The sequence below is a fragment of the Taurulus bubalis genome (assembly GCF_910589615.1).
Source record: "Taurulus bubalis genome assembly, chromosome: 3".
In the NCBI taxonomy this organism is placed as follows: Eukaryota; Metazoa; Chordata; class Actinopteri; order Perciformes; family Cottidae; genus Taurulus; species Taurulus bubalis.
This window is the reverse complement of record NC_136591.1, coordinates 30,011,641-30,038,790: the sequence shown is the minus strand read 5'-3', so window position 1 is coordinate 30,038,790 and position 27,150 is coordinate 30,011,641. Positions and strand designations below refer to the sequence as shown.

The 27,150-nt window shown below is 41.7% G+C and overlaps 2 protein-coding genes across 2 annotated transcripts; one reads left to right on the top strand and one right to left on the bottom strand.

The window, feature by feature from the left end:
* Window positions 1–1,037: 1,037 nt before the first annotated feature.
* LOC306734826 (cytosolic 5'-nucleotidase 1A-like) lies at window positions 1,038–6,136 on the bottom strand (the record flags this gene model as incomplete). Its single annotated transcript, XM_079216226.1, has 6 exons — window positions 1,038–2,546; window positions 3,089–3,273; window positions 4,159–4,281; window positions 4,362–4,491; window positions 5,749–5,916; window positions 6,023–6,136. 6 exons carry the CDS (start codon window positions 6,134–6,136, stop codon window positions 2,181–2,183), a joined length of 1,086 nt encoding a protein of 361 aa, XP_079072352.1. The 3' UTR covers window positions 1,038–2,180.
* A 9,487-nt stretch (window positions 6,137–15,623) lies between these two features.
* On the top strand, window positions 15,624–22,003 carry LOC306734823 (synaptotagmin-14-like; the record flags this gene model as incomplete). Its single annotated transcript, XM_079216223.1, has 7 exons — window positions 15,624–16,479; window positions 16,666–16,803; window positions 18,182–18,411; window positions 19,200–19,637; window positions 20,363–20,543; window positions 20,896–20,952; window positions 21,687–22,003. 7 exons carry the CDS (start codon window positions 15,624–15,626, stop codon window positions 22,001–22,003), a joined length of 2,217 nt encoding a protein of 738 aa, XP_079072349.1.
* Window positions 22,004–27,150: the final 5,147 nt, after the last annotated feature.

Genomic DNA, 27,150 nt, shown 5'->3' with positions numbered 1-27,150 from the left:
TTAAAGTGTTTCGGATGCCTCAATGTGCATAAAGCATTTGATTGTGGTTGCTGGTTGAAGTGGAGCTCGTTTTATCTACTGTATATAGTTTGATAGCTTCGTGCAGTGACTTCCAAAGCGGGAGAATTTTCTCTAATCTTTACTTCTTTTGTGAAATATTGGATCATTTTACCTTTTGGGGCCTTGAACATTTATGTACATTTAACCATTCTAGAAGTTGAGAGGGGAATTATTATTTGGAGAAACAACTCAGACATATAAAAGATAGCAAGGAGCCCCCAAATCTTTAGATTTTAACGTGACAAAAGCTCAGCTTGTGTTTTTAATGCAAACTTGTGTAAGCGTCACATGATAGCAGTTGTGTCAAAAAGTACAGTATTTCCCTCTGACATGTAGTGGAGTCAAAGTATAATATCGACAAACTCTATTAAAGTAGAGGCACCTCAAATTTGTAGCGAAGTATTTGAGTAAATGTACTTAAGGTTTTCACTTTCCCACATTCCCAAATACTAGAATGTGGGAAAGTGAAACCCTTCTGGCAAGATGTTGTTAATATGATTGATCAAATTTTATCAAAGAAATTACCATTGACTCCCAAGCTTTTTATTCTTGGTGTATATCCTATCATACCACTTCTACAAATCAAAAAGTTCAGATTCATAGATATGTGTATATTACAAGCTAAACGTATAATTGCCCTTAATTGGAGAAGTGTTGATGGCCCAAGAATTGGTATGTGGGTTAAAGAAATGGCATCAAACAGGTCAATGGAAAAGATGATGTATATTGTAAACAAAATATTTTTGATAATATCTGGGGACCTTTTAGATATTTCTTAAGGCATAATACTAATGTTGGTGACTTCAGCAAGAACAGGCTCAGGGGGAGTAGGACAACTGTCTGATTATGTACATTGACTAGTAGGAAAAACAACAACAAAAAACACCCATTATTCCGTTTGTAAAGTATATTTTTATGTTTACGTTTCTTTTTATTAAAGTACTTAATTTATTTCCACCACTGACAAAAACCAGCCATTGGGGTTCCTCCACATTCCTTTATTCCTCTGCACTCAACACACTAGGGCAAGATAGAAATTGCAGTACAGAAAAGTTAAATAGTGTAAACATCATGTTATCGTGTGCACAATTACAATCAATTCAAAACACCACATGGTCTGGAGACATCACCAGACATGAAACCAACATGTAAAACAAGTGTAACTGTAGAACTCCACAATGGTGTAAAGTTACGGAACATTTACATATTTTTGCAATATGAAAATACATCAAATTCAATTTGCAAACATATATAGTATAGGTAATCAGTCCTATATAAAAGCACTATAACGTGACAGAAAAGTGTAGTTACGGTGTGCTGCCTGGTAAAGAGGTACAGTGTACAAGCGTAAACAACTCACAGAATAACGGAGTATAAAAGTTTGAGAAATATAAAGTCTACATAAAGTTTAATATAGTTTTTGTGCATCAACAACACACACAGTCACAAAGGAAAACAGTGTCAGTGGTCGCTGTAAACCACAGACCGTCTACCCTTATAAGTGCTCTTTTAAAGCTAACAGCTGATGCTAATATGCCCCAACATATTAGAAAAACATTATACCAGACACCAAACAATTTTGGAAATTGTAAGTTGAAATTAGCGATTTCTACTTGGCTCATGATCTTTAAGTCAATTAAAGAGTCAATGCAGAAGAAAAACAACTACTACAACAGATATTCTCCCGCCCTGGCTGTATTAGTTATGCCAAGGACCAATAGCTAAAACCAAGTTAAATAAAATGACAAGTTTATTGTATAAAACGGTCAAGAAAATGTCATTAACATCAAATGTAAATAAGAAGAACCGCTCTCAAAAGGTGCACAGATAGTGCAGGGAAAAGGCCTCGACAGGTCATCTGAAATCTGGTGTTTCTACTCCAGTACAACAATATTCAGGGAAATAGTTATGTAACTCTTAATTTGAAAATACATTCCCCCACTTAACATTATCAGTAGAAAATATTCCATAAAACCCCCAAAAATACAAAACTTTGTCGACGGCGTTACCAATGAATTACCTCAATCCTGGCTGGTGTTCTTTGAACAGATCATTTTTCATGAATGAAAGATTATATTTCATCGAGCGTAGTGGATATTTAGATTTCAACCACTTTTAGGTTATTCCTTTTTCGCGGGCTGCTCGATGAGTTTCCCCTTGTGGTACTTCTGTCCGATGCCGTAGGGGACGTGTGCCGCTACGGTTCCCAGGTCTTTGGCCCCCTCAATGTGGAACATCTGGTCGTCAAAGAAGATGTGCGGTTTGATTTTCTGCAGCAGGGGCCCTTTGGGAGCCCCAGCCAGGAACAGAGCCTCGTCGATCTCCAGGCCCCAGCTGCGGAGAGTCTTCAGGACGCGAGCCCCGGAGCTGGCCGCGCTGCGGGCCGTCACCAGGTAGGTCCGGATGGGACAGGTAATGCGCTCGTCCTTGGCGTAAAACTTTCTCTGCAGCTTCCCCAGAGCCTCCAGGAAACACTTTAGAGGACCCTGAAAGAGCCAAACAATCACATTCAAATGTGTGGAAATAAGGAACACAGGGAGAGATAAACAGAGGGAAGAGAAACTAAATGCTCACACAAGAGTGCACAAAAGGCAAAAAGGATGCCGGAGTTGATTTAAATTTCATTTAGAGCCAGCAGAGCAGGTTCCTAAACCCTGCAGACGTTCTCCAGAGCCTTGTTTCGCCTCATGCAAGTGCTGTTCTACCAGCCATTAGATTTACTGTTTGTTTGCTTCTTATCGTCATTACTTTATTTGTATTTTGCTGAATCATGTTATTATTCTCTCCTATATCCTGGTTTTATGCTTTTGTATAAATGTGAATAATAAAAAAAAACAAACTGTTTATATTAGAAGAGGAATCTATTAGGACTTATCAACTGAAGGCAGATAGATATGGATGGAGAGCAATGACTGGAGTCTCTGCATTTTGAGTATATTCTTGTCAATGTTGAAAACTTCTGAAACAGCAACAGTCTCTGCATGAGGTGCCAGTGATGTTAAAGTACATAGAAACAAGCATCAGTTACCTGCGCGAGAGGCTTGTTCTCAAACTCCTTCTCGTGCTCAAAGAAAGTGTCCAGGCCGTGTTGCTTCACGATGATCTCGGACTCGTCTGAGAAGAGGACGGCGTCGCCATCAAAGGCCACTCTCAGCTGGGTGTCGCTCAACTCGTTCTCCGTTTCTGGCGTAAACATTGTGGCTGCAGCGATACCTGAAGGAGGGGGATGGAGGTTTGAAACAGGCTTCGGGGTGTGCATCCATCGCTATGTTTGATGGAGAAAGTGTGATACCCGACAGCTGCAGACATCTTCAACTTCCTACTTGGATAGCGATGCTTTAACTGCCACGTTAGGTTTGATGACTGACACCTCTGTCTTTCACTGAAGAGATTCAAGTGTTTTATCTGCACAGTTCTGCGCCGTTAAAGGAAGATTCTGAAAGCTTTCCCCAGATAAAATAATCCACAGAGCTTCAACTGTAGGAACTACTTCCTGAAGGTCTGTGGAGTATCGTCAGTAACCAAAGTCAGGATTTCTAGAAAGAGGCATTGCTGCTGAGTTTTTCGAAAGTATTTTTTGGGGCACTTCGAGCGGCACAAGCCGAGAAGCTCGAACCTGCAAATGTTTAGTGATTTGGATTTATGAGCGACTTGAATTGATTATCAAAGTTTCAAATCAGTTTGTTCTGCGTGTATTTGGACGACAGGGAGCCATGAATCACACAGCTGGCTTCCACCAGCTCCAGCTTGCTGCACAGTGCAGGGTCGAGGTTTCCCTCAACAGTGTGAATGAGTCACACACACACGCGCACACACACACACACACACACACACCTACGCACACACACACACCTACGCACACACACACACACACACCTACGCACACACACACACCTACGCACACACACACACACACACACACACACACACACACACACACACACACACACACAGTCGACATGCAAGTGTGTAAATATCAGTGAAGTGCAAACACATCTCCAGGCTGCTGAAAGCCACTCATGCATCAAAACAAGGTTGTGCGAGATAGAAATCGCCGTTATATAATCCAACCGCCGCAGCATCAGCAGCATCAGTTACCTTCATCTATGGCCTCTGTGACTTTCTCAGAGTCCTTGGAGAGGTATAGGTTCGTCATGTAGGCCTTTAGGTAGCCTGTTGGACTCCTCCCTCCGGTCATACAGAATCTCTCGATGGTCAGATCTGTAAGTATAAACGCAAGTTGGAGACATGTGCTGCAGCGGAAGAGCTCACCAGTCACCAGAGTTAAAGACGCAGCGTACCGTAGTGATTAATGCTGTTTATGAGGCGCACTCCGACTTGGGCGTGGTTGTTCGTCATCAGGACGATATCAAACAGCTCCTCGCTGTCCGGGTAGAGCTGCCTCAGTCGAGAGTTGACGGTCATCAGCGCCTGTGTGAGAGGACGGATGTTGCATCAAGAGCGTTCAACGTGAGGTAACGACACACACATTACAACATTGTTCCACAGCTTTCTTTCAATTGAGTTCTTTTTTTTGAAGAAGAAGCATCAAGGCATTAAAACAACATATTTGTATAAAACATAAATGCCTTCATCGGGGCGTTTTGTACATCTTTGTATGGACATACACAATATAAATTGTCCGGGCTGACAGACCACATGATGTTAGCTCACCACAAATTTACTGGTACCAGTCTGTAGTTGAGTAAAAAAAAGTTATGTGTTTGAAGTCATTTGGAAACTGTGGTGCCTTGACACAGTTTGGCCAGAGAGCAATGAAAGGTTTATTTTTTCCCAACTCTTAACAATCTGCCATAATCCTTCTCTAAAAAAAAAAGATCTTAAGGATCTTTATTTAAAATGTTTGATTTTACTCTATATTGAGTATCTGCCTTAAAAATCAAATTTTGGTTTTACTGCTGACGTCACATACTAACCGACACAACTAACACAAAATTGTCTAATAATAGCAAACCTAGACTGCTCTCTAGCGAGATGTTTGTTACAAAAAGAACGATAGATATCAACAGGCCTGGAAAAAAATGATATCGCTGCGAAGGTTATAATACTCAGTTTTTTGTGTTTCGGATAAATTGTCCACCATGATCATATCGATGAGTGTATGTAAATGATTGAAAACAGATTAAAAAATATAATCCAAAAAGCACCACAAAGTACAGCCTCCACAATGCCCATAATGTTGAATCAACACCTCTTTAACCAAAATATGATACAGAACTTGTTCAGAAGTATCCACATGTCAAATGTAACAAACACAAGAGTTGTCACCCTGATGTTCCTCTATTCCGGGGTGATAACATTCATGCAAAATGTTGCTGAACACAACACAGGAAGTGAACATCAATCAACCTTTAAAAGAAGTTGTACAGTAGTTTGTCACCCCTTATCCTGCAAAAGAAAAATCTTGAAAATGTTTTCTGGCTGAAGAATGGTGTGAATGACTGACTTGTATGACTGCATTTCAAGAAGAATTAAGCCACTCTACGTGAGGATGCAGGGGTCTGAGCTGACTCATGCTCCATTATCAGAAGACGCTGTAGTCTTTGAACAAAGACATTTTTTCGTGGAGGGGACCGAGACGTCAACGTGCATTTCTGTGACGCAATGACGCACCACGCCCATTTGCAGAGTGCAGACAGAAACCTGACAGTCGCGGGCCTTTCCTACCTTGACGAAGGGGAAAGCGGCTCCCGGCATCAGCGGCTCGTTCTCGTGCTCCACCTGATAAGCCACGTACTTCTCCAGTCCTTCGTCCTCGTAGATCTTCCTCTCCGCCACCATGTTGAAGAGGGTGCGGGACGAGACCGCGATGGTGACCGCGTACCGGGGCTTGGGCTGCGAAAGGGACACTTAAGAAAGTTACACAAGTGTGCGCGAGGAAGTGTGTGCAGCTGACACGCGAGCTCGTGGCAATAAAAGTGTTTAGCAAAAACGTACTTACAGGTCTCGGCTTGTTTGTTTTGAGGTTGTCAAAAAAAGCTTTGGCCGCAGCCCAGTCTTTCTCCTCTCCGCTGTCGTCAGTGGGAGCTGCGTCGTTTGGTTTCATTGCGCTCATTTTTTTAATAACTTTAAGCCCTCAAAGCTAATACAAAGAAACACGGTTAAATGTGAGGCAGCGGATGCTGGTAAACTTTGCGGAAATGTGTTAACAAAAAGAAAAGGTGGTGTGGATCCATACTCGTGACGTCGGCACGTCTCTTGCGTTTGGTTGGCTGGTGAAAGAGACGAACACTGTGGACCGCCCTCGTATACATACCCCTTGATACTTTTGTTTATGAGCCTTTTTTTTGTTCTGGCCCCTTCAGTTATGATTAAGAAAAAGCAATGCTAAAGCATACTATTATATTTGACAACTATTGTGTAATATGTACGAATACATATTTTGTTTTGTCTCCTTCTTTCTCCTGAAATAAGTAGCAGTAATTAAGTACTTTTACTTAAAGTACTCACTGTATTCTTGCAGTGACATTCTGTTAATTTAAGGCAGTAATTAAACCTCCAATGAAAGCCAGGACCTGGAGCAGATCTTTCCACCAACAGCAGGAGACATCCTTCTTTGCATGCTGAGTAGACAGCTCTGTGATGTGGGAAATACAAGTAACTCCACCTCGAGCAGCTACAACAGTAAATGATGCATAGATATTGATTAACAATCAAATATAATGGCTTCGTTTGCATCAGTCACAGGAGGCAATTCACTGCAGAAGTATTTTTACTTATATAAATATAAATGATGTAAATACTTCTGTACTCAAGTGAATGCATGACTTGTCATGGAGTATTTTTGTCATTGTTGTACATGTGCTTTTACTTGAAAACTAAAGGATCTTAATACTTCCTTCACAGAGAGGTCAAAACAATCTTAAATCTCAAATTATAATTTGGTTACAAATTGAAATGGTGTTCTCAGTCTGTCTTTAAAAAGAAAACTCTAACAACTAACCTCACGCACAGAAAGCAATATATATTCTTAAAAATTGTTCTCATGAATAATAAGGAATGCATTGGTAAATTCCATCATGATTGTTTAATTATATGTCTTTCTAATCCGAAATCATTTGAACTCATCAGTGATTTTTTTTTGGCAATATCACTTTGAGAAAGATGAGGGAAATAAAGTAAAGCACTTTTTTCTTTATTCAGCTATTTAGTGAACAATTAATTTCTTTAACCAAAAACATTTTGATATATGTACAATGTTATAATTGACTGTAAATGTAATCCCATGTGGAATGGCCAAAATGTTTTGTATGGTAAATAATAAAGCAACTAACTAACTGTACTGCACAACAAATAGATAATTTATAATCCATGATATATTGAGAGGTGTCTTTATTTTAAATTAATCTTGTTATATTGCCTTACTACCACCATGCCATACACATCGAATATCTAGGTTATTTGTAGCCTGCTTATGTTTTTTTTTTTTACTGAAATCACTGTCTCTTTGTCATGTAAATATTTCTTTAATTGCTCTTGTATTATTTCTGTGTTCCCTTTTACTTCTGATCTTATTGTAGTTTAGTATACTATTTATTATATTATAATTATTTTGGTATTTTCTATGTATCTTATCTCTGTCCATGGTGCTGCTGCAACAACTGCATTTTGGCCTCTGGGGTTCAGTAGAGGCTCATTTCATCCTTTTTATCCCACAATTTGTAAAATATGTTGAATATTCAGCCCAATAGCTTACATAGTGCCCCTGATGTTGAAATAGCAGATGCCTATGCGCGCGTGCGCGTGTGCACACACACACACACACACACGCACGCACGCACGCACACCGTCCACTGGCACATGAATGATCTCGCTCCTCTTCCCTCCTCCATCACACCCCCAACAGTTGGTAGAGTCCGGACCGGAGCATCATGGCGATTGACGGTAAGTCCTCGCTCTCAGGTGTCCTGCGGGACTCGTGGGAAACTTTGCTTGGGTCGGAATGAGAATGATGTTTGTTAAAAAAAAAATAAAAAATACATTTTTTTATTCAGAAGTCTGTGATGCTGAAAGCAGTTCCTGTTTTCAATGACGCCGTGCCGCAGTGCTCCGGAGCTGGGACAGCTAGCGGCACGAGGCGGATGCAGGAATGTTGTGATCCCTCCATGGGATGCGCGCGTGCTCTCAGCCGCGTGAAGTGATGCTAAAGTGGACACGGACACACACAGTCCCGGAGCTTTGATTGACCCACGTTTGTGCAACAAATATTCGATTGAGACACGCCTGTGCCAGAGATTAAATATTAAATAATATGAATATTTATTTTGGGCTTCGACCGAAAATCACAGCAGGCTGCTACTGAGCATCACATGACAACTTTGTTTTGCCACTGTGAAAAAACTACATCACCTGGCGGATGAATATCATGCATTGTTATCGATACAAAATAAATAAATAACGGCTTGAGTTTATAAACCAGCCGCTGTTGTCAAATAACCGTTATGATCGTGGATGCACGTGCTGTTGACATTCTCGCTAAGCTTCATGGGTAATGTGTGAGCGACGATTGATAAGCGTCTCCTCAAGGTGCTCGTGAAAGTGACCGGAGCACACATGACACCAAATGATGCAGTCAGTGAAGAGTATAGGCACGCGCCTTGCCCTGTCCCGTCATGGGCACTGTTAGTATGTCACGTGCAGCCATACGGGCAGCCTGTTTGTTGATGCACGACTATATAAAAATACTATATCCTGAATTAGGCCCATAGTATTATGAAGCAATGGTTCATTCTTGACATCATTTTCAATCAGAGTTCAATATGTCTTCAAACATTTAACCATCATCATCATCATCATCATCATCATCATCCATAGAGTGTGTATGTAATTGTGTTGGTAGGATGAAGGTTCAATGTGATGTTGCACTTTATTGGACTTCATGTGATTTCATTGTTTTTAGCTCAGTGAAAGTGCCAGAGTGTTTAGAAATCACCTAACAATAGATCTTCCCCTCAACTAATTTGATTTGTTTGACAGCTTCAAAATCCAGGCCGAGCTATTTTTGCAACTTGAAGCTTGCGGTTTTACTTTCACCAATTACAAAACCATCATCATAAGCAAGTGGTTCAGCACTTTGATATTTGAAACATATACATACGTAGAGTTAGCCTATTCAAAAAAGAAAAGAAATTCTGCTTTATACGACTGAAGAGGAAGACACTCAAAATAACCTTCTTAGTAAAATGCCCTATTGAAAGCATACCTTTGATTGTAAGGATATCAGTGCAGTGTTAATCTGATTGCTACATTCTGGCATGCTTTTTGTCTCTGAAAGAAAAGCCAACAGAGAGATTCTCTGACATTAAGTGTCCAGAGAGAGTCTATCCGCTGTGTGACATAACACAAGTCGCCCTCAGAGCTTTCTCTCTTTCCTCTGTAGGTACCTGAATCATTAAATACTGAGGTGGCGAGCCAAGAGAGAGGATGTGTTAATCAAGTGATACAAGTGTTATATCCTTCATTAAATTAAGCCTCAGTGGGATTGTGAAGGAAAGAATGGAGTGAAAATATAACAATAACGTATTTCCAGATAATGTAATAAGATCATATTAATTGGTGATTGGGTGAATCATGCCTTCAACTGATGATATCTTCATGCTGACAATGTCATGACCTTGTTATTTCCATCCGGTAATTTATTGTTTGTAGCAACCAGGGGAGAGTTCACGTTACCAATCACAGAGTGTATTTTAAAGATCTTTCATTTGATTTATTAAATGTGGTTACTTGTAGACCAATAAATAATTCAGAAAACATTTAGACCTTCATGTTAGGAAACACAATTATTCCTGAAATATTACTTATGAGATATGCATTGAAGTAATAATCATATGGTATAACATTAATGGGCTTAATCACAGTTTTGACCAATTTTGAGGGATGTATTCCATTGAAATTAGTTCTGATTTTAAGATGGTTAAATAGCTTACAGTGTACTTTTTATTCTTCTAAGTGGTTTTCAGTACTTTACTAATTAATGTCCAAACTATTTTTAAATGAATACCTCTTTCCTTAAATACTGTATGAAGCTGGAACCAGGAGACTGTTAGCTTAGCTTAGCATAGCATAAAGACTGGAAGTAGTAGGAAACAGCTAGCTTGGCTCTTTCCAAAGGTGAAAAAAAAGTGTGCATGCACCTCAAAAAGCTCAAAAAAAGAAAAAAAAAAGAAAGAAGTCCTGAATGTAACACATAAAAAAAGAAGTGATTTTTAACTTTAATATGTTTGTAGGCGAGCTGTTTCCCCTGCTTCCAGTCTTCGAGCTAAAATAAGCTAAGCTAACCTGCTCCAGGTTTACATTGCTTTCACAACATTTCAACAATATCCTTTTCACTCCAACACCTTCCTTTTATTGCACATTCATGTTAACCTGATGTTCAGAATTAACCATCTGATTTGATTGAGCTTTTGTTTCTCCGTTGGTTCCAGCTTTTTATATTTATTTTATACCCAGTTCTATATTTGTTGGCCCATCTGCCAGCCTCCTTCACCTGAGGCATGAACATATGTTTCTACCGTAGCCTACTTGGAATCATATTTATAACCTCTGACTCCCGACTTTGTCTCTCTGTCTCTGTCTCTGTCTCTCTCTCTCTCTCTCTCTCTCTCTCTCTCTCTCTCTCCCCCAGGAGGGGGGAGGAATTGTGGTGTTCATGAGCTCATCTGTGCCAGACGAGGTAAGGCCATGTTTCACTTTTCAAATTTCGCAAAGTCGCATATTTTTGTTTGTGTTTGTTTTCATTTGGAGCATCATGGCGTTCGTGCTCGGCTGGACTCCATGACGTCGCTTTAAAAGCTAAATGTCCAAATATTTTGCTCTCAACTTCCTTTATTCCTGTGAGTTTTCACTGAAGTTTGGCATGTAGAAAGTGTTTCATTATAGACTTCACAAAGCATAATGCCTGCGTATGAATTATGCATGGCGTATCAAGTTTTGGTTCACTTCAGCTAAAGAAAGCAGCTGTGTGTTCATGATTTATTCAACGCGGAGGTTTTGTTTCGTATCAGAAGTCCATGTGTAAGCAACATTTCCACACTTACTTTTTAAACAAGCATGGCCTACAAACTAGAGCCAACTGGTCTCAAAGCTGAAAAGTGGGATACGTTTTTACATTAAAGAATTAGTGACGAGAATATTTGACATTTGACACAACAGTATGATTTTTTCCCCTTCTTTTTATGTCACAGAAACATTTTATCGAAATGAGCGCACGTTCCCTCCGAGGTTATTATTCATTTGCTGTTTACACATTGAATGGTTCAGTGGCTGTGTTTTCATGTTCATTATTAGTCAGCTTACTGAAGTCATTACCTCCAAATAAAAAAAGAAAAGCTGATTGAATCCTGAGGCTCTTTTCAGAGTCTCGGGTTCAGCCTCAGTTCATACGTCGGGAGAAAAAACAAACAGATTCATTTTCTTTTCAGACACACAATTTGTACACTCGCACACTCTCAGATGGAATGGGATAGGGGGAAAGAGGGGCAGAGAAAGAGAAACGGCTGAGAAGGGTCCACTTTAATCCGTTAAGAGAAATATCAGATTTTCCTGAGAAATGATGGGTGTTACATCAAAAATAACTGACAGCAGGGAGAGCCGTTTCAAAGGCCGGCTTCGCTACCGCCCCACTTTCCAGTGTACATTGATGAGAGGCCTCAGGTTACCTCAGGTGTCTAAATTATTCAGCTGTTGTTGACATTTACAGAGCAGGGCCATGTATGAAGCGTTATCACACCAGGGCTGTCAGCTGTGTGTATCTCAGCAGAGGTCATCCAGGCACAATCCACACAACTGTCTGCAGTGAGCGTTGACACGTAAGCCTGGCAAGTGCTGGCCGGGGCCGGGATTTACTGCATGTCGGATTACTTCAGAGCAGGACAACTTTGTTTTTCCCCTCTTCTTAGATCATTTACTATCTAAAGCAGCAGACATACTGATAGTGCTTTTTGGGAACAGCCTGACTTTAAAGAGGATATTCGTTTGGAGAAGGTAAGCCTCTGCCGCCATGTCGGAGCTCTTATCTCTCTCCTACTTCTCTCGCCATCCTTGGGAATTTTAGCATCCATCACTTTGTCAGTCGGCAACAAGCAGCAGCACTAGTTGTCAGGCTGCAGTGGTCTCTGCCTGTTGCCATGGTGAAACCAGTCTGTCCATAAGTTCAGTCTGTTGTCAAGAGGGTTGAGAAACAATGTCTCTTGTTTTCTCTCCTCCTCTCTCGTTTGTGCTCTCAGTGCCGGTACCAGCTTTAACACTGTTGATCGATTTCATCAGTAATGTAGTATTAAGATCCTTCACTTTTCAAGTAAAAGCACCTGTACAACAATGACAAAAATACTCCATGACAAGTCATGCATTCAAAATTTCAAAGTACAGAAGTATCAAAAGTAAAAGTACTTGGTCTGCAGTGAATTGCCTCCTGTGACTGATGCAGCCGAAACCATTATATTAGATTGTTAATCAATATCTATGCATCATTTACTGTTGTAGCTGCTCGAGGTGGAGTTACTTGTATTTACAGTTAGTGAGTTAGTCTGGTGGTTCCCAGTTTATGGGTTGGGCCCCTCCAAAAGGTCACAGGATAATTCAGAGTGGTTGTGTGGTGATTGATGGGTCAGAAAAATTGAAAAACACAAGTTCTGACAAATATGTATATTATGTATATGTAAGTCAAATATGTATTAATTTCTTTGACTTTTTTAAATTTTTCTTTGTATTGTTTTACATTTTTGTGAAATCTTGAATAATTTGAACACTTACATAAACAAAACAACTTGTGAACATCTCAAATTCGACACTGATTTTGAAAACAACAAAACATACATACAGGGAGCACCTGCCACAACACACATGATGCAACATTTGGGCTTTTGTTGTGGTTCAGGCTCCCATCACTGTCCTCTCCAGACTGTATACCTGCTCAGCATCACGGACAAAGTGAGCGACTAGCTGGTGGACACGAGGATTTAGCAGTCGAAGAGTATAGACACACACATGGCCAATAAAGCTGATTCTGATTCTGATATTTCCCTCAAGAGTTGGTGGAGGCCAAAAGAGAATTAATATTGGACTAAAGCTTGTCAGGTGGCCAGGAACATTCCTAATGGGTGCTCATGTTACAAGACAGGTTAGAAGAGCGAGCAAGCTCTGCGTTGGATAACAGGAGTCTTATAGTCTTATAGCGTCTGCCACACAGGGAGGAAATACTACAATGTGGATGTGCTGGTTGTGAACAGAGCTTTTTCTAGCTGTAACCACACAAACTGATGTTGCCATGCCAACTCTTGGCCTCGGAAGGAAGGCGAGGTCACTGTTGCGGCAGTGAGCTCGTTATCGGGGCATGATGACCTTCGCAGCACGCGGGAGAGCAAACACACACGTTATAAGATTCCTCACCATTTGGTTTTCGTGGTTTTGTTTTTAAAAAGGCAAAAAAAAAAAAAGAGACACCACAAACGCTTTAAACGCAAAGTATTGCTTGACCGCACCACGCTCACCAACATGTGGAGAAGTCCCCAGCTTGCCTACGGTTGCTAGGCTACGATTGGACAATCTCTGCTTAGGGGAGGGGTTTCGTGAACAGTCAATATACTGTAAAACACCTGTGTAGGTGTCTCCCATGAAACAATAAGGGATTCATTCTTGAATATGTCCACATAATTGTGGGCTCAAAAAACTGTTATGTGGCTCAAGAAGTACTTCAACTTAAAATCCCAGACCTCGCTTGCAGTGCTTCATTCTACAAGCTGCACTTTCCACCGAGGCTTTTGGTCTTTAGAAACAGCCCACAGCTCATCATTGCTGTTTTCTTCAGCTAAACCGCGTTGTAGCATATTAAGTGCGGGCCCAGTGTGGTTTGGCTGGTTTACCGAGTCCACGTTTCAGTTAGAGATATACGGCCCCTTTGAGGCTCTCGTAAAAATAGCACATCAGCGGCGCATGGTTACATGAAGTACGGTTGGCCTACATACACGGCTGTAGATTGTATCTGTTAAGCCTTTGAAGTGGAACAAGCACTGGCTGTCTAAATGCACAATAGCTCATGCTGACCCCCTCGACTGATGAGGCAACGTTTTAGGAGTTAGATTACTAAATAAAATGTGTATCATCGAATAGATTTTTTTGCGGTAGCAAATATGTTTAGCTCGCAGCCATCTGTGTTTGTTTTTATTTATAGCTATTTTTTTCTTAAGGATAAAATAATGAATCTGTTACATTTCCAAAAGCAGTATTACATCAGTATTAACTTTTTTTCGTATGTCTTTTTTGTTTGTCCTTCCTTCCTTTTCCTCCCCCGACTCTCTTTTTCCCTCCCTCTTCGTTTCTGTTCTTCTCCTCTTTAGTCTCTCCTGAGCTTCTGGGTGTCCTGTCTTCCATTGCCGCCTTCATGGCGTTGATGGCTCTGTTTTTTCTTTACCTCAGCAACAAGCTGTCAGTGGAGAGTCCGGCAGATCTGTCACATCTCAGTGGCTATAAGAACAGCCAGCCAGGTACTCAACACACATATAGGTCTACCACATTTACACACAGGATTATTGGCTCATTCAGTGCAAATGTGCATTTCCTTTGAGTGAAGTGTTTGCTCTTATGCAGATTATGCAAACCCCAAAGTGTCTATCAATAACATACAATAGACACTTTTCATTGCAAGGATACAAACACAAGGGAGTAGGGATTAATGCTAATGTTACTTTGCGGGCACAATTTGTTCCATCATAAGTGGGTTCATTGTATGTTTGCATGCTCAACTGTGCAGCTGTATATGTGACTGTGTGTTTGTGCGTGGTCATGTTTGTCTGATTCATTCATAATTCAGGTTCAGTTTTTATGAACAAACAAGACTGACTTTAGAGCCACCATTTCCACAGATGGTTTGCCTAATTTCAGTACAAGTCATGCGATATTAATACTATTATAAGCTGCTTATTAGACAGGACAGTCGCTACTTTAACTGTCTCATCAGATTAGCTCACCAATTAATAAACGTTAAAATCCAAAGGGTGCTTCCTCGCTCCAAGAGCCTCACTCCTCCTTCCTCAATGATGGCTGACCTTGATTAATTCTTGGATCACGGGCCGGAGGACGGAGAAACAAGGAACGAGGAACGGAGGAAGCATAGTTAAAGCACCCGGAGTCGGAAATGTGAACAGAAACTGTGGGATAAAACACGTAACGTGTCATGAATGAGTTAAGTTAAGTGGAAGCTTCACTCCTGACAAAACTGAGACCATAGAATCTATATTTCCGTGTCTTTTTGCAGTGCAGCTTTGATTTATTTACATATTATTGTGATTGTTTTCTAAAACCCTATTAAAAAGTCTGAGACTTTAGAGCCCAGAACATTGAATACAAAAACACTGTGAGGAAGCTCTTGTTACCAAACATGCATTATAATCTTGACAATCACCATATTGGTGTGTATGCACGTGTTGATCTCAGCACACACTGTGATGCTGGCGCTACACTCTTCTAACGACCACATGTCCGTGTCAGTGCCTCTGATGAGATAATCTAGCGGCCAGCGTGGCGACGGGATCCCCGGCTGAGGGATGGCTTTCTTCAAGAGCTTCCAGCAGAACCTCCCATCTGTCAACATTTCCTCCCTCCTGGACTCGGTCACCAGCCGCGTGGATGACCTGGCCAACGCCGTCAGCGACGTCACATACGCCGTCAGCGACCAGCTGACGGAGCAGGTCACCACTATCATCAGCAAGGTGGAAGATGGGGAAAACAGCGGCCAAGAGTCTGGTCAGATGTCCACTGGACAGGAAGCAGGACGCAAGGCCAGCAACACAGCCTCAAAGAACAACAAGCCTAGCGATGCCGCCGAGGCCGAGAGCCAGCTGGAGTGGGAATGGAGGGACGGATGCTGGCGAGTGAAAAAGACAGAAGCCGAGTTAGCAGAGGAAGAGAAGAGGAAGAAGGAGGAGAAGGAGAATCAGGAGAAGAAAGAGCAACGGAGAAAAGAAAGGAGAGAAAAGCAGCTTGAGAAAGAAGCCACGGCACAGAAAAACAAAGAGGAGTCCCAAGATGGAGAGCAAGAAGAGGAGGCCGATGCTTTAGAGAAAAAAGAGGAAAGAGAGGTGAGTGTCAGCGGGGACAGCTCCACCGCTCCACCTCCTCCATCACCGGGTCCTGAGACAGAAAGCAGGTTATCAAAGCAGAAAAAGACGAAAGAAGACGGAGAAGAGGAGGTAGAGGTGGCGGACAGCCTTGAGAGAGAGGGAGATGACGAGGAAGAGCTTTCTATATCTTCCTCAACAGCGAAAAAGAAAAAGACAGACAAGAAGAAGAGGAAAGGAGCAAAGGAGAGTCCGCAGAAATCGGATGAGGCCTCAGACGTGGAGAAGAAGACGAAGAAGGAGAAAGGGAAGAAAAGCAAGAAGAAAAGAAAAGGAAAACAAGGTTAGACGGTGTGCTGCTTCCATTTCACCGCCTGGGTCACTTCTTCTTCTTCTCTCCATCACCTGAAGTTCTTACCCTGAAATTCAGTTTTCAGCATCTGTATCTTTGTTCTTGTCTCACTGCACTAAATATGTTTTGTAAGATGAATGCAATGTTTGAGCAAGAGTCTCTGTGTGTTCTACCCAGAGGGAGTTTTATCAGACAGCGAGGAGGACAGAGGCCCCGAGGCTGCGGCCCAGGAGAACAAGACTTCTGCTTGGAGCAACAAAGGCAAACAGTCCGCTGAGCAGGGAGGCGACAGCAGTGAAGCCTCCAGCGGACGGGGTGAGAGCGTGCAGAGGTCTACAACACTGCATTTAACCAGGTTAAGAGGCTAGAAACATACAAGACACACTCATAGTAAATAAGATCAAATATGAGGAAAATATCACATGAAATGATTGATCAAATAACAGCAATAATCAGTGGTGACGAAGTACTCAGAGATTCTACTTTCGTAAAAGCAATAATACTACAGCAAAGACATACTTTGCTGCACGTAAAGGTCAGCCATTCAAAATCATATTTAAGTAAAAGGACAAAAGTATTAGCATCACAATATACTTAAACAATATACATCAATTGCTTTAATGTTGAAGCTGGGAAACATAGGGTTATTTATTTTTACTAAATACACTGCTGGGAAGCAGTCAAGTCTTTATAATAAAACATAATAATACATCATGATATATTTGTAGATTATATTTGGATATTATTCATCTGAATTTGCTAAATAAATAAAGATGTCAAATAAATAAAAATAGCTGAGTAAAAAGTACAACATTCCCTCTGAATTTAAGTGAAGTAGAAGTTTTAAATGAGCAATAATACTATATAGCATATCTATATAACATATATAATATTACATATATATATAAACACTATTTAAATAAAGTACTTCAAAATTGGACTCAAGGACAACTCTTCAAACCTTGATGTTGCACCCAAAGGTGACATTTAGACCAGTCAGATATGTGTATCCTGTTCCTGTTTGTCTCCACAATAGTTCAATGATGTTCCACCCGACAGAATTTCTATTGAGTCTCTTTAAAGTCAAAGGCTCCGATCTCGCTATGATCAAGAAGTTGCTCAAAACTTTGTAGAACCTCATTTGATGCCTGATTCAATGTCCCTCGTGCCTTTAGGTTTTTTTTTTATTTAATATATTATTATATTATTATAAGTGGGCGTTTCAGGTGAATTTGTTTTTATCTCAGCTTCTCAAACGACTGATTCAACTCCTACATTTATAATGTGACATTATGGTTATTACTCTTATTCAAGTCATGTCATGAGTTGTATTGATCTTCAAACTCTCAGCAAGAAAGCAAGTAGTATTCTTTTAATTGTCTTTAGAATTACGATATTGTATAAAGATACACAGTAGCATATTCCTTATGTGCTTTTTCCAACATTTCATTGGACCTACAGTACATGATGCTGATTACACAGCGTTTAAACACCTCTGGGCTGTTTCAGTTTAACAGGATGGGGTCACCTGTGGGTCCGGCACAGTTTAAGAGGTTAACCTGACTCTGCGGTCGACTGTACGTTGCATACTTAATGGATATTTCTGCCGAGCACAGTACGTCTCCAGTTACCCTCCTCTTATATTGCACTCCTCCCTCTGCATCCCTCTCTGTCTCTGTCACTGTCCTGACAGCAGCCAACAGGATCCAGAGAATAAAGAAAAAGTCCTCCATCAGCGAGCCCCGGCCTCCTCCGTACCAGGACGAGGGCTCTCGCTCCCGCTCGGAGCGAGGGGTCACCAGAGGGTCGTCCCCACAGCGCTGCGACAGTGAGGCCAGTGAGAACCAGGACACTGAGAGCTACCTCAACAAAGGATGTGAGGAGGACATACCCAGTGACAGCACTGCTGTGCTGGGACCCGAGGTGAGATCCAAGCTGCTGCATGCTCCCCTTTCTGTGTCTCGAACCAGTTAGTTTATAGTAGAAATACATTTATATTTAGTTTACACCTGCGCTGTAATTCACCATAACCATAGTATAAAATACAATTAATAAGATATTAATGTAAAGACCACTAGTGGAATTAGATGACTTGTTTACTGTACACATGTTGCTGTGGTTGCAGTGTCAGTTACAGATCAAGTCATCTTAACATAAGGAAAGGTAAGGCCGGGTTTTACTTGTTTAAGAAGGAAACAAATTGAACAGCATTGTTCCAGCTTCCCACAGAATATCTTGATATCAAATCTGATCCCGATCCAAGAAGTATGACCCCTAAGGAGCAATATATTGGTTAACCTTTCAGTAATACATCACAGAATTTATTGGGTGAGTAATTTGAACATTAAAAAACAGGTAATTTGATTCAAATTGGACTCTCAAATATATAATTTCCTCTGTCGCTTGATAATGTATGTTGTTTTATGAACGACATACACTTTTTCACTTCTCTCTCTATTGTCGGGAAAAATACTTTTGCAAAAAAAATCATACTCACACAATGTACAATCAATGCCAGAAAACCAATACAAACCCAATCTTCCATTTAAAATGGTATAATTTTATTGACTGAGCCATATTTAATCCCTAATATTTGACACATGTCTCTTGGGGACTTGAGTAAATGAACTGTCTATAACTAATACTATTCAGGAGGTCCCTCTAACATCCCCTCCTCTTTCATCCTCTGACTCTCTCTCTCCTCCTTGCAGGACGGATCCGGTCCTCAGCTGCCTACGGCCTACGAGCCAGAGCCGCTTGCCAAATACGGCACGCTGGACGTCGCCTTCGAGTACGACTCCGGTGAGCAGTGGTTGGCGGTCACCGTCACCGCGGCGACAGACATCCCTGCTCTCAAACAGACGGGCAACATCGCGTGGCAGGTCCACCTGGTCCTGCTGCCCACCAAGAAGCAACGGGCCAAGACCGGCGTGCAGAAGGGTCCGTGTCCCGTCTTCACAGAAACGTTTAAGTTTTCCAGAGTGGAACAGGAGGCCATCGGGGACTACGCCGTTCGTTTCCGCCTGTACAGCATCAGGCGGATGAAAAAGGAGAAGATCCTGGGAGAGAAGGTGTTCTACCTGACGAAGCTCAACCTGCAGGGCAAGATCGCTCTACCTGTCACCCTGGAGCCGGGCTCTGAACTCACAGTGAGGACACTTTGTGATCTTCTATCTGGCACATAGTTATATGAAGCAATGCATTAGTTCTTGGCTTCAACGCAGGACACTTTTCATAATCTAGTAATCCTCTTTTTCTTTTCTCAATTCAATTTTAAATGTGTTTTGTTCAAATACAAATAATATGAAATGTACCAGAACAGAAGATAAGGGATGCACACATCCCACACATCTAATTACAAGACGCTAAGAAATCTGAGTCAAAACTCTGTGAGGCTGTACTTGAACTGAAAATGCTAATGTTTAGCAGATTAAATGTTTAGCTAAACATGTGCACAAAGTACTGATATGGCTTAAGGGAACGCTATTAGTTTAGGTAGGTAAATAAACACAATTATTGAATATGTAAGTTTTGAAAAAGTGATGATGCTAGATGTAAAGCCAGTTGATCAACACATGTACTATTCATTCTGAGGGGGAAATATACGTCTGTTCTATATTTCTTGGCCCATCGAGTAAGATAAGATAAGATAAGATTAGAATAAAATAACCCTTTACTAGTCCTCCAGTGGGGAAATTGCAGGATTACAGCAGCAAGAGACACAGTAAAATAAAATAAAAAACAAGTAATATAAATAAATAGTAAAACAGTAAAGAATCCACAATAGCAGTATTATATATACAGACAGAATACAAATGTATTTAAAATGTATTTATATTGCACCAGTTAATTAAAGTGTGTTTCTTCCTGCCAGGGTTGCGGCTCTGTGGTGAGTGTTTCCCGCAGTGCAGGAGCTCTGTCCTATCGCTCCACTGAAGACTCGTCCTTGCCAGAGATCCTCGTGGGGCTCCTCTACAACTCCACCACGGGACAGCTATCTGCCGAGGTCATCCAGGGAAGCCACTTCAGAACCACGGCGTCCGATAAACCCGTCAGTACGTACAAAAGTATCCACGTTAAATCGGTTCATTCTTGGCTTTTGTGCCCGCTTGGTTTGAGGTGCTGAGTGTTTTCTTCACCAAAGTGTGCTGCTACACTCAGCAATTGTTTTGGCAAAAACAGATGGGCAAGACTCTCAGCAGCTGACAAATTGTGCACCAATACATTTAAATATGAATTGGCAACAGCAGCAGCTTTTTAATAACCTGAGATATTAAAGCCACAATGCTGAAGCAATTGCTGCTTATCGGAGTTCCCATGAAAGCTGACCTTCTGGTGTGTATCGCAATCTTTAAACTGCTTCCTGTGTTTCTTCTTTCCACCTGTGTGCTGTGGTGTGTGCCGCAGACGGTCTGTTCTGTTGTATAAAACACTTCGTAGGCGGGCAGCTTTATATCATGAGAGGTAAGTCGGCAGCAGTCTAATTAATCAGTGTGAGGAATCTTTGAATCCTGGTAGATTATAAAGTTTTGGCTCAAAACATCACATATTTGGATTAAGTTCTGTTAATGCGCCAATAAATGATGAAACTTGTAATCCTCTAAATATTTGGTTGGTTTATCAAAATTTCCGAGCAACACATTCTTTTTCTCTTGAATCTAGTTTTGGTTTTATTTGCGGCGCTCTCAGCACTGAAAAGTAGTTTCATATTTCACCGACCGATATGAGTGTTTGATAGATTTTGAGATTTAATCTCGGCATAAAGGCATATTTTCCACAATGCTGAACTACTCTTTTAATAATTAGCCCTATAGGCATCATATCTTTGAGACATATTTATATTTGAGAGACAGACAGGAAGAGCAGGGGAGAAAGGGGACGAGATGCAGCATCGGACCGTCGGCCGGAACCGAACCCGAGTCACTCGTTGATCCACCAGGGCACCCTTGAAATATCATTATTATTGCTGTCAGCACCATCTATGAAACAGATAAATATACACTAACATACATCATAATGTACAGTACCGGTTAGTTCTGGTTGGGGTTACTTCATTGCACCGACTCTGCTTCCAAGGTTTAACCTGTTTTTTTATTCCTGCACAAGAAAAATGTGCGTTGACATAAAACCTCTGCTGCAGCACTAATATCCCGCCACTTGATGGCAGTCTCTCATCGCTCTCCCACCCTTCCTTTCAGACACCTACGTGAAGCTCACCATGCTGGACTCAAAGGGGAAAGAGATGTCCAAGTGTAAGACGGCCGTGTGCCGCGGCCAAACCGACCCCACCTACAAGGAGAGCTTTCTGTTCCAGGTGGCGCTCTTCCAGCTGTCCGAGGTGTCTCTGGTGTTGTCGGTGTTCTGCCGCCGAAGCAGCATGAGGCCCAGGGAGCGGCTGGGCTGGGTCTCCCTGGGCCTCACCAGCACCGGCGAGGAGCAGCAGAGCCACTGGACAGAGATGAAGGAGGCCGAGGGCCAGCAGGTCTGCCACTGGCACAGCCTCACCGACACATAGGGGGAGCTTTATGAACACCGACATCGACAACATTCCCTCGGAAGGTCAAGAGTTTGTAGGGAGCAGGAAGCACCTTGTGAGATGTGTGATGTGTGTGTGTGTGTGTGTGTGTGTGTGTGTGTGTGTGTGTGTGTGTGTGTGTGCGTGCGTGTGTGTGCTGCATACAGGTGTGAGGGTGGGCCTGGGTTCCCGGTCTACACTGCCAGAGGCTGCATGCATTAATACCCTTTAATCTGCAGACTGACTTTATTGGTGGAGGTGTAAACTCCTGAGGCAGCTTTTATATCGACACAAAGAGAGGCAGACTGAAAATGAATTACATTATAATTACTGAACATACCAAGAACAGAAAGAGGTTTCCCAGGAATTCTGCCGACAGCGAGATCTGCATGTACACCAACTGTTTACAGGACAATGTTAAGACACTTCCAAACATTTTCTGTCTTCTTGGACCAAAGAGCTCGGTCCGTGACTAGCAGACTCCTCCCTGTTTCCTCTGGACTTCAGCGGCCACCAGCATACCAGACATTTCTCTATCAGTCATAGCCATTGACAGAAGAGAAGGCAATGAAAAGACTGTTACAAAAGGGCCTATAACATGCTGCAACTATGCTTACAAGCAATGCTTTGTACAGTTTGTTTACATGCACATGACATTATGCAAGATCCATTCATTGGTTTCCCATTTTTATGTTGTTCGATTATCAGTCAAATGGTTTACCAGATTTATGGGTGTCTCTTTGGGTTATGCGTTACACACAGACAGCTTTCTTCTTTTATTTATTTATTGTGGTCTTGCATAACCCGGTACACTATGCATCTGACGCCACTTTAAACGAGAGGAATGAAATTCTGTCTTGCGCTCGCTGAGTCTCTTACAGAATTGGACACAGCTCTCTCTGCATGCCGCTGGTATCAAAGAGCAGCTTCCTTTCCTGTGTAATACAGATTGAGCCGGTTTCACCATTCAGCCTTCTGACAACTCAGCCATGTTCATTCATGTAGAAACACGGTGCTTCCCGCTGAGGAGGAATATGCGAAAGCCAATTCCTTCTCCACTAAACCTGGCTGTCTCTCCGGTGACTGAGGCCGCGCAGTGCTGGCTTGGAATTAAGCTGTGAGTGGCAAAATGAAATTACTGCAAAAATAAATAAAGGAAATATTTTCTGTGAATAGATGGATTATCGAATAAAGGCTATAATACATTAAAACCCTGTCCAGAAGTGTGAGAAATCTGGTTGTACCTGCACTGTTCTCACCTGGAACAAAGCCAGTCTTTAATCCTCATCAGAAAAGGAAACGCTAGGAGTCCGAAAATCCCCCCAAAAGACGACACAGCCACACCCCATGTCTCAGTCAAAAGTACAAATACCTCTCTCATCTCTGCCGACTGAAGCTTAAGGGTGTGAGATGCTTTTTACACACAGCTGTCACAGCCCTGCTCAGGGTTTGGGGTGCTGCAACCACACCTCGCCCCGTCAGCTCTCCTGCAGGGCCAAATTTCTTCTAAGTCAAATTTGATTCATTCTAAGATACAAACCGGAGGTCTAGCATTTCTGCCAGATAAACAATTGGTTTGTGCCTGTTGGAAACGCGTAACCACTGATAACCACTGGTGACATGTGACCAAACGATGATCTGAAGAGATCACAAAGTCTGAACTACATAAAACAAATATTACACCTAGCAAAGGGAAATCTTATGTACACTTAAATTGAAGCGTAATTGACGTTACAAAGCTGTTCTGTCTGTTATGAATGTTGTCATCACTACCGCATTGCATTGTGGGATATTTATGCAGGGGTGGTGTCCAGTGTTTGCATACTGCAATATTTTACAGGAAATAGAATGCAATGTATGTACTATTAAGGTTTCGGACACAGCCTACCTCAAAATCTCGGCCTCCTGTCTTAGCATTCTGAAGTCTGTCAGCATGGGATTTCAGATGCAACCCAAATATGTCACATACTATATGCCAAAAATACCATGATGTCCTGTGGTATCTGGTCACATTTGTTATGGCTAACATATATGTTCCTTAATAAGTTTTCGAGGTGAGAAATTTCATTTCCTTCACAGTCAGACTAAATTTGTTTCAATTATTTATGCTAAGCTCTCCAGCTCTTAACTGTAGCTTCATCTTCACCACACAACAGGAAGTGGTGTCAATCTCATCATCATCATCAAGCAAAGTGGCATTAACTCAAGAAAAAGAAGAAAAAATTCCCCAAAAGGTTGAACAATTATTGAGCCGTCAAAGTGCAGGAATGTGTTTTGCAAAGTTGGAGAAAAGAACGAAGCTGCAAGTCAGACAATTTTTTCACAATGTTGAGTTTTTATTTCCATTAATCTGGCCTTCAATGTATGCTTGACGCTATCATCATCAGTCAACATCAGTCTGGCGCAGCGCGAGCAGCGTTGCAGGTGGCTGGAGTCACATAGTTTCACAGCTCCTAACAACGAGCGGGGGAACTGTGGCCTTCCAGGGAATTTTATCCTGCTCTGGGCCACGGAAAACCAGCTGTGCCACAGGGCCTAGATAGAGGGAGGGGGAGGGACAATGACTGGAGGAATGGGAGGCTTTGACTTCCAACGTACCAGCTGACCCCATTCATGCCCCAGGACAGGTTTAGTCAGCCAGGTAATTACGAGGCCCCCAGAGCTTTAATCAAAGTTTTCAGGTGCGACGAGGTTTGGAAACCGGCTGGTTTCTCCACCTCTGGTGCAGCAGAAGTGTGAATTTGGATTCGTTTGAGCTGTATGGCCGTTTTACATCAGTGTAATTAGAAATTTGGCTGTCCATTTATCCGGTTGAGCTAAACATGCCTAATCAAATATTTGTATATTTCACCGGAGGCCAGCGAGCAGCAACAGCAGCTGCAGATAAACGTTTGGCTTCAAAGACACGTTACTGCTTGCCAACTGACCGTTGCAGAAGCTCATTGACGACAGTCTGAACAATCAGGTCATCTTGACGTCTATAAAACACATTGGTCGGCCCGAGTGCTGCTCTCAGGTCAGTTTAGTTCCTCCTCAAGCATTCAGTGGCACACGCGTGTTTTCCTTGGCAAAGCAGTAAGCTCACGGCTCAATCAGGTTGGAACCTCTTTGCTATACAGGAATAATAAACTACAACGTCTTGTCATTTTTATTGAATGTGTCATTATCAGTTTAAAAAAATCTTTTTTTAATAATATATTCAATAAATATACAGGAACCATGGATTTATGGGAGTTTTTGTGTCATAAAAGCATCCTCACAGTTAGAACCTTTTTGAAGCAAATTAAAATACTAAACATATCCAAACATATATTTTTAAAAAGGGATCCATTTCAGTTGATCTTTTGTTCAGATTACAGGAATTAAGACGGGTCAATATAAGGACTTTGGATCCATAACACATGATGGAAAAGGCTCCAAAGGATCGACTCCTAAAAAGTACCATGCAGAGTGGATAAGGGCGTACCAGACTGCATCCGTTTAGCAGCATTCACACTGTGCACCCTGCAAACTATGCTGTAAAGCAGCCGACGTCGTACCTATTTGGCAAAGAAAACATTCATCAAGCAATGGTAAAAAAAACAAACAAAGTGAAACCAACACGGCGACACTGTAAAGTGACGTTTCTGTCTGAGCTGGGAAAGGTCTATACAGGAGGGCGACATAACCATGGCGGGACAAATCGAATACTTCCGTCTCAAAGCCAGAACTGGCAATATATTAAGACAATAGTTCAATAGTTTATGCTTATTTGGTCTCTGGTGGAGAGTTGGATGAGAATATCTGGAAACACATGTTTTTTAACGCATTAAACAAACAAGATGTTAATTAGTGCGCTTCAGAGTTTTGGATTTTGGTACCTTTGGACAGAGCCAGGCTAGCCGTTAGCTTAGCTTAGCGTACACAAGGGACTAACGCGACAGATTTGAGCGCCCCGAAGACAAACTCATCCAACTCTCTGAACCGAAAGAAAATGTTTATTTCCTAATATATCACCTATTCCCTTTGAGCTTTTTTTTTCTTTACCATAATCCTGATAGTACATTTAATCTTCTTTATAATTACAACAAATTTTGGCAGCTGTGATTCTTGACTTTGTTGCACTTCAGTAAGGGACATTGTAACCGTTGATTAATCTTATAACATTTAAACATGACTACTTCAACCTCAGACCAATTTTACAAACATTAGTAAACGCCCTATAGCATAAAAAACAGGACCGTTTCAACCACTCATTAAAGAGTGACAATCCTGTAAGCAGAACAAAATGGCGGCTGGTTTTCATGACACATTTGAGGCATTATGGTGACCGCTGAAGAGAATTCCTTCTTGAAAACGTAACACTACTAAACATGATTGGGCCGACTCTTCAGTTAAGGTCCGGTCTCGTTTTCGGACTAACGAGTCTGTGTCTGATCTCCCACAGTCGGAGGTTCTGGAAAATGTTCTGTCGACAGATTTAGACATTTAGACATTATTTAAAAAAAAAAAAAAAAAAAAAAGAAAGAAAGAAAGATTGTTCAATAAAATACTTCGGCCCATCAGTGCTTCTTCTAGCATGTCCATGTACAAGAAGTACAGTTTGTAACTGTAAAATAGAGAAAAACCCCGCAGTGGCAACCATGTGCCGCTGCCTCTTTTGCTCTACTTACTGAAACTCAAACAGCTGCTGGGCCGAACGCAGCCGACATCAGTCCGTCAGTGATTCAGTAACTGATATATCCAGTCAGGTAGAGTTTATTGTGGGAGAATTTCTGTACACTGTGTACAACCATCCTCTTTCCTCAGCAGGCCGTTGGTGCAAATGACATCTGTAGTGGTTGATGATTGAGCATGATTGAAGAACATGAAAGAGGAGGAGTGACATCCACTGAAAAGGCTTATTTTGTTGGCAGTGGTTCCTTTCAGCTTCCACTCCTCAGATTTTCAGTCGAGTTGTGGATTAGAATACCAAGCCAACAGCTTTTAAGGTTGCCTTGTTTCTTCCCACGGACAAAAATACTAACCCCAAACCTTGCTTCTGTGCATTTATCTGGCAGTCCGTCCGTCCTCATCACTGCTCGGAGTGGGAGCTGCTGGTCTTATAAACACTTCCGGTCCTTCAATCCTCTCTGCTTCGGGTCTTTGCTGGGCCACTCAGCCCGATG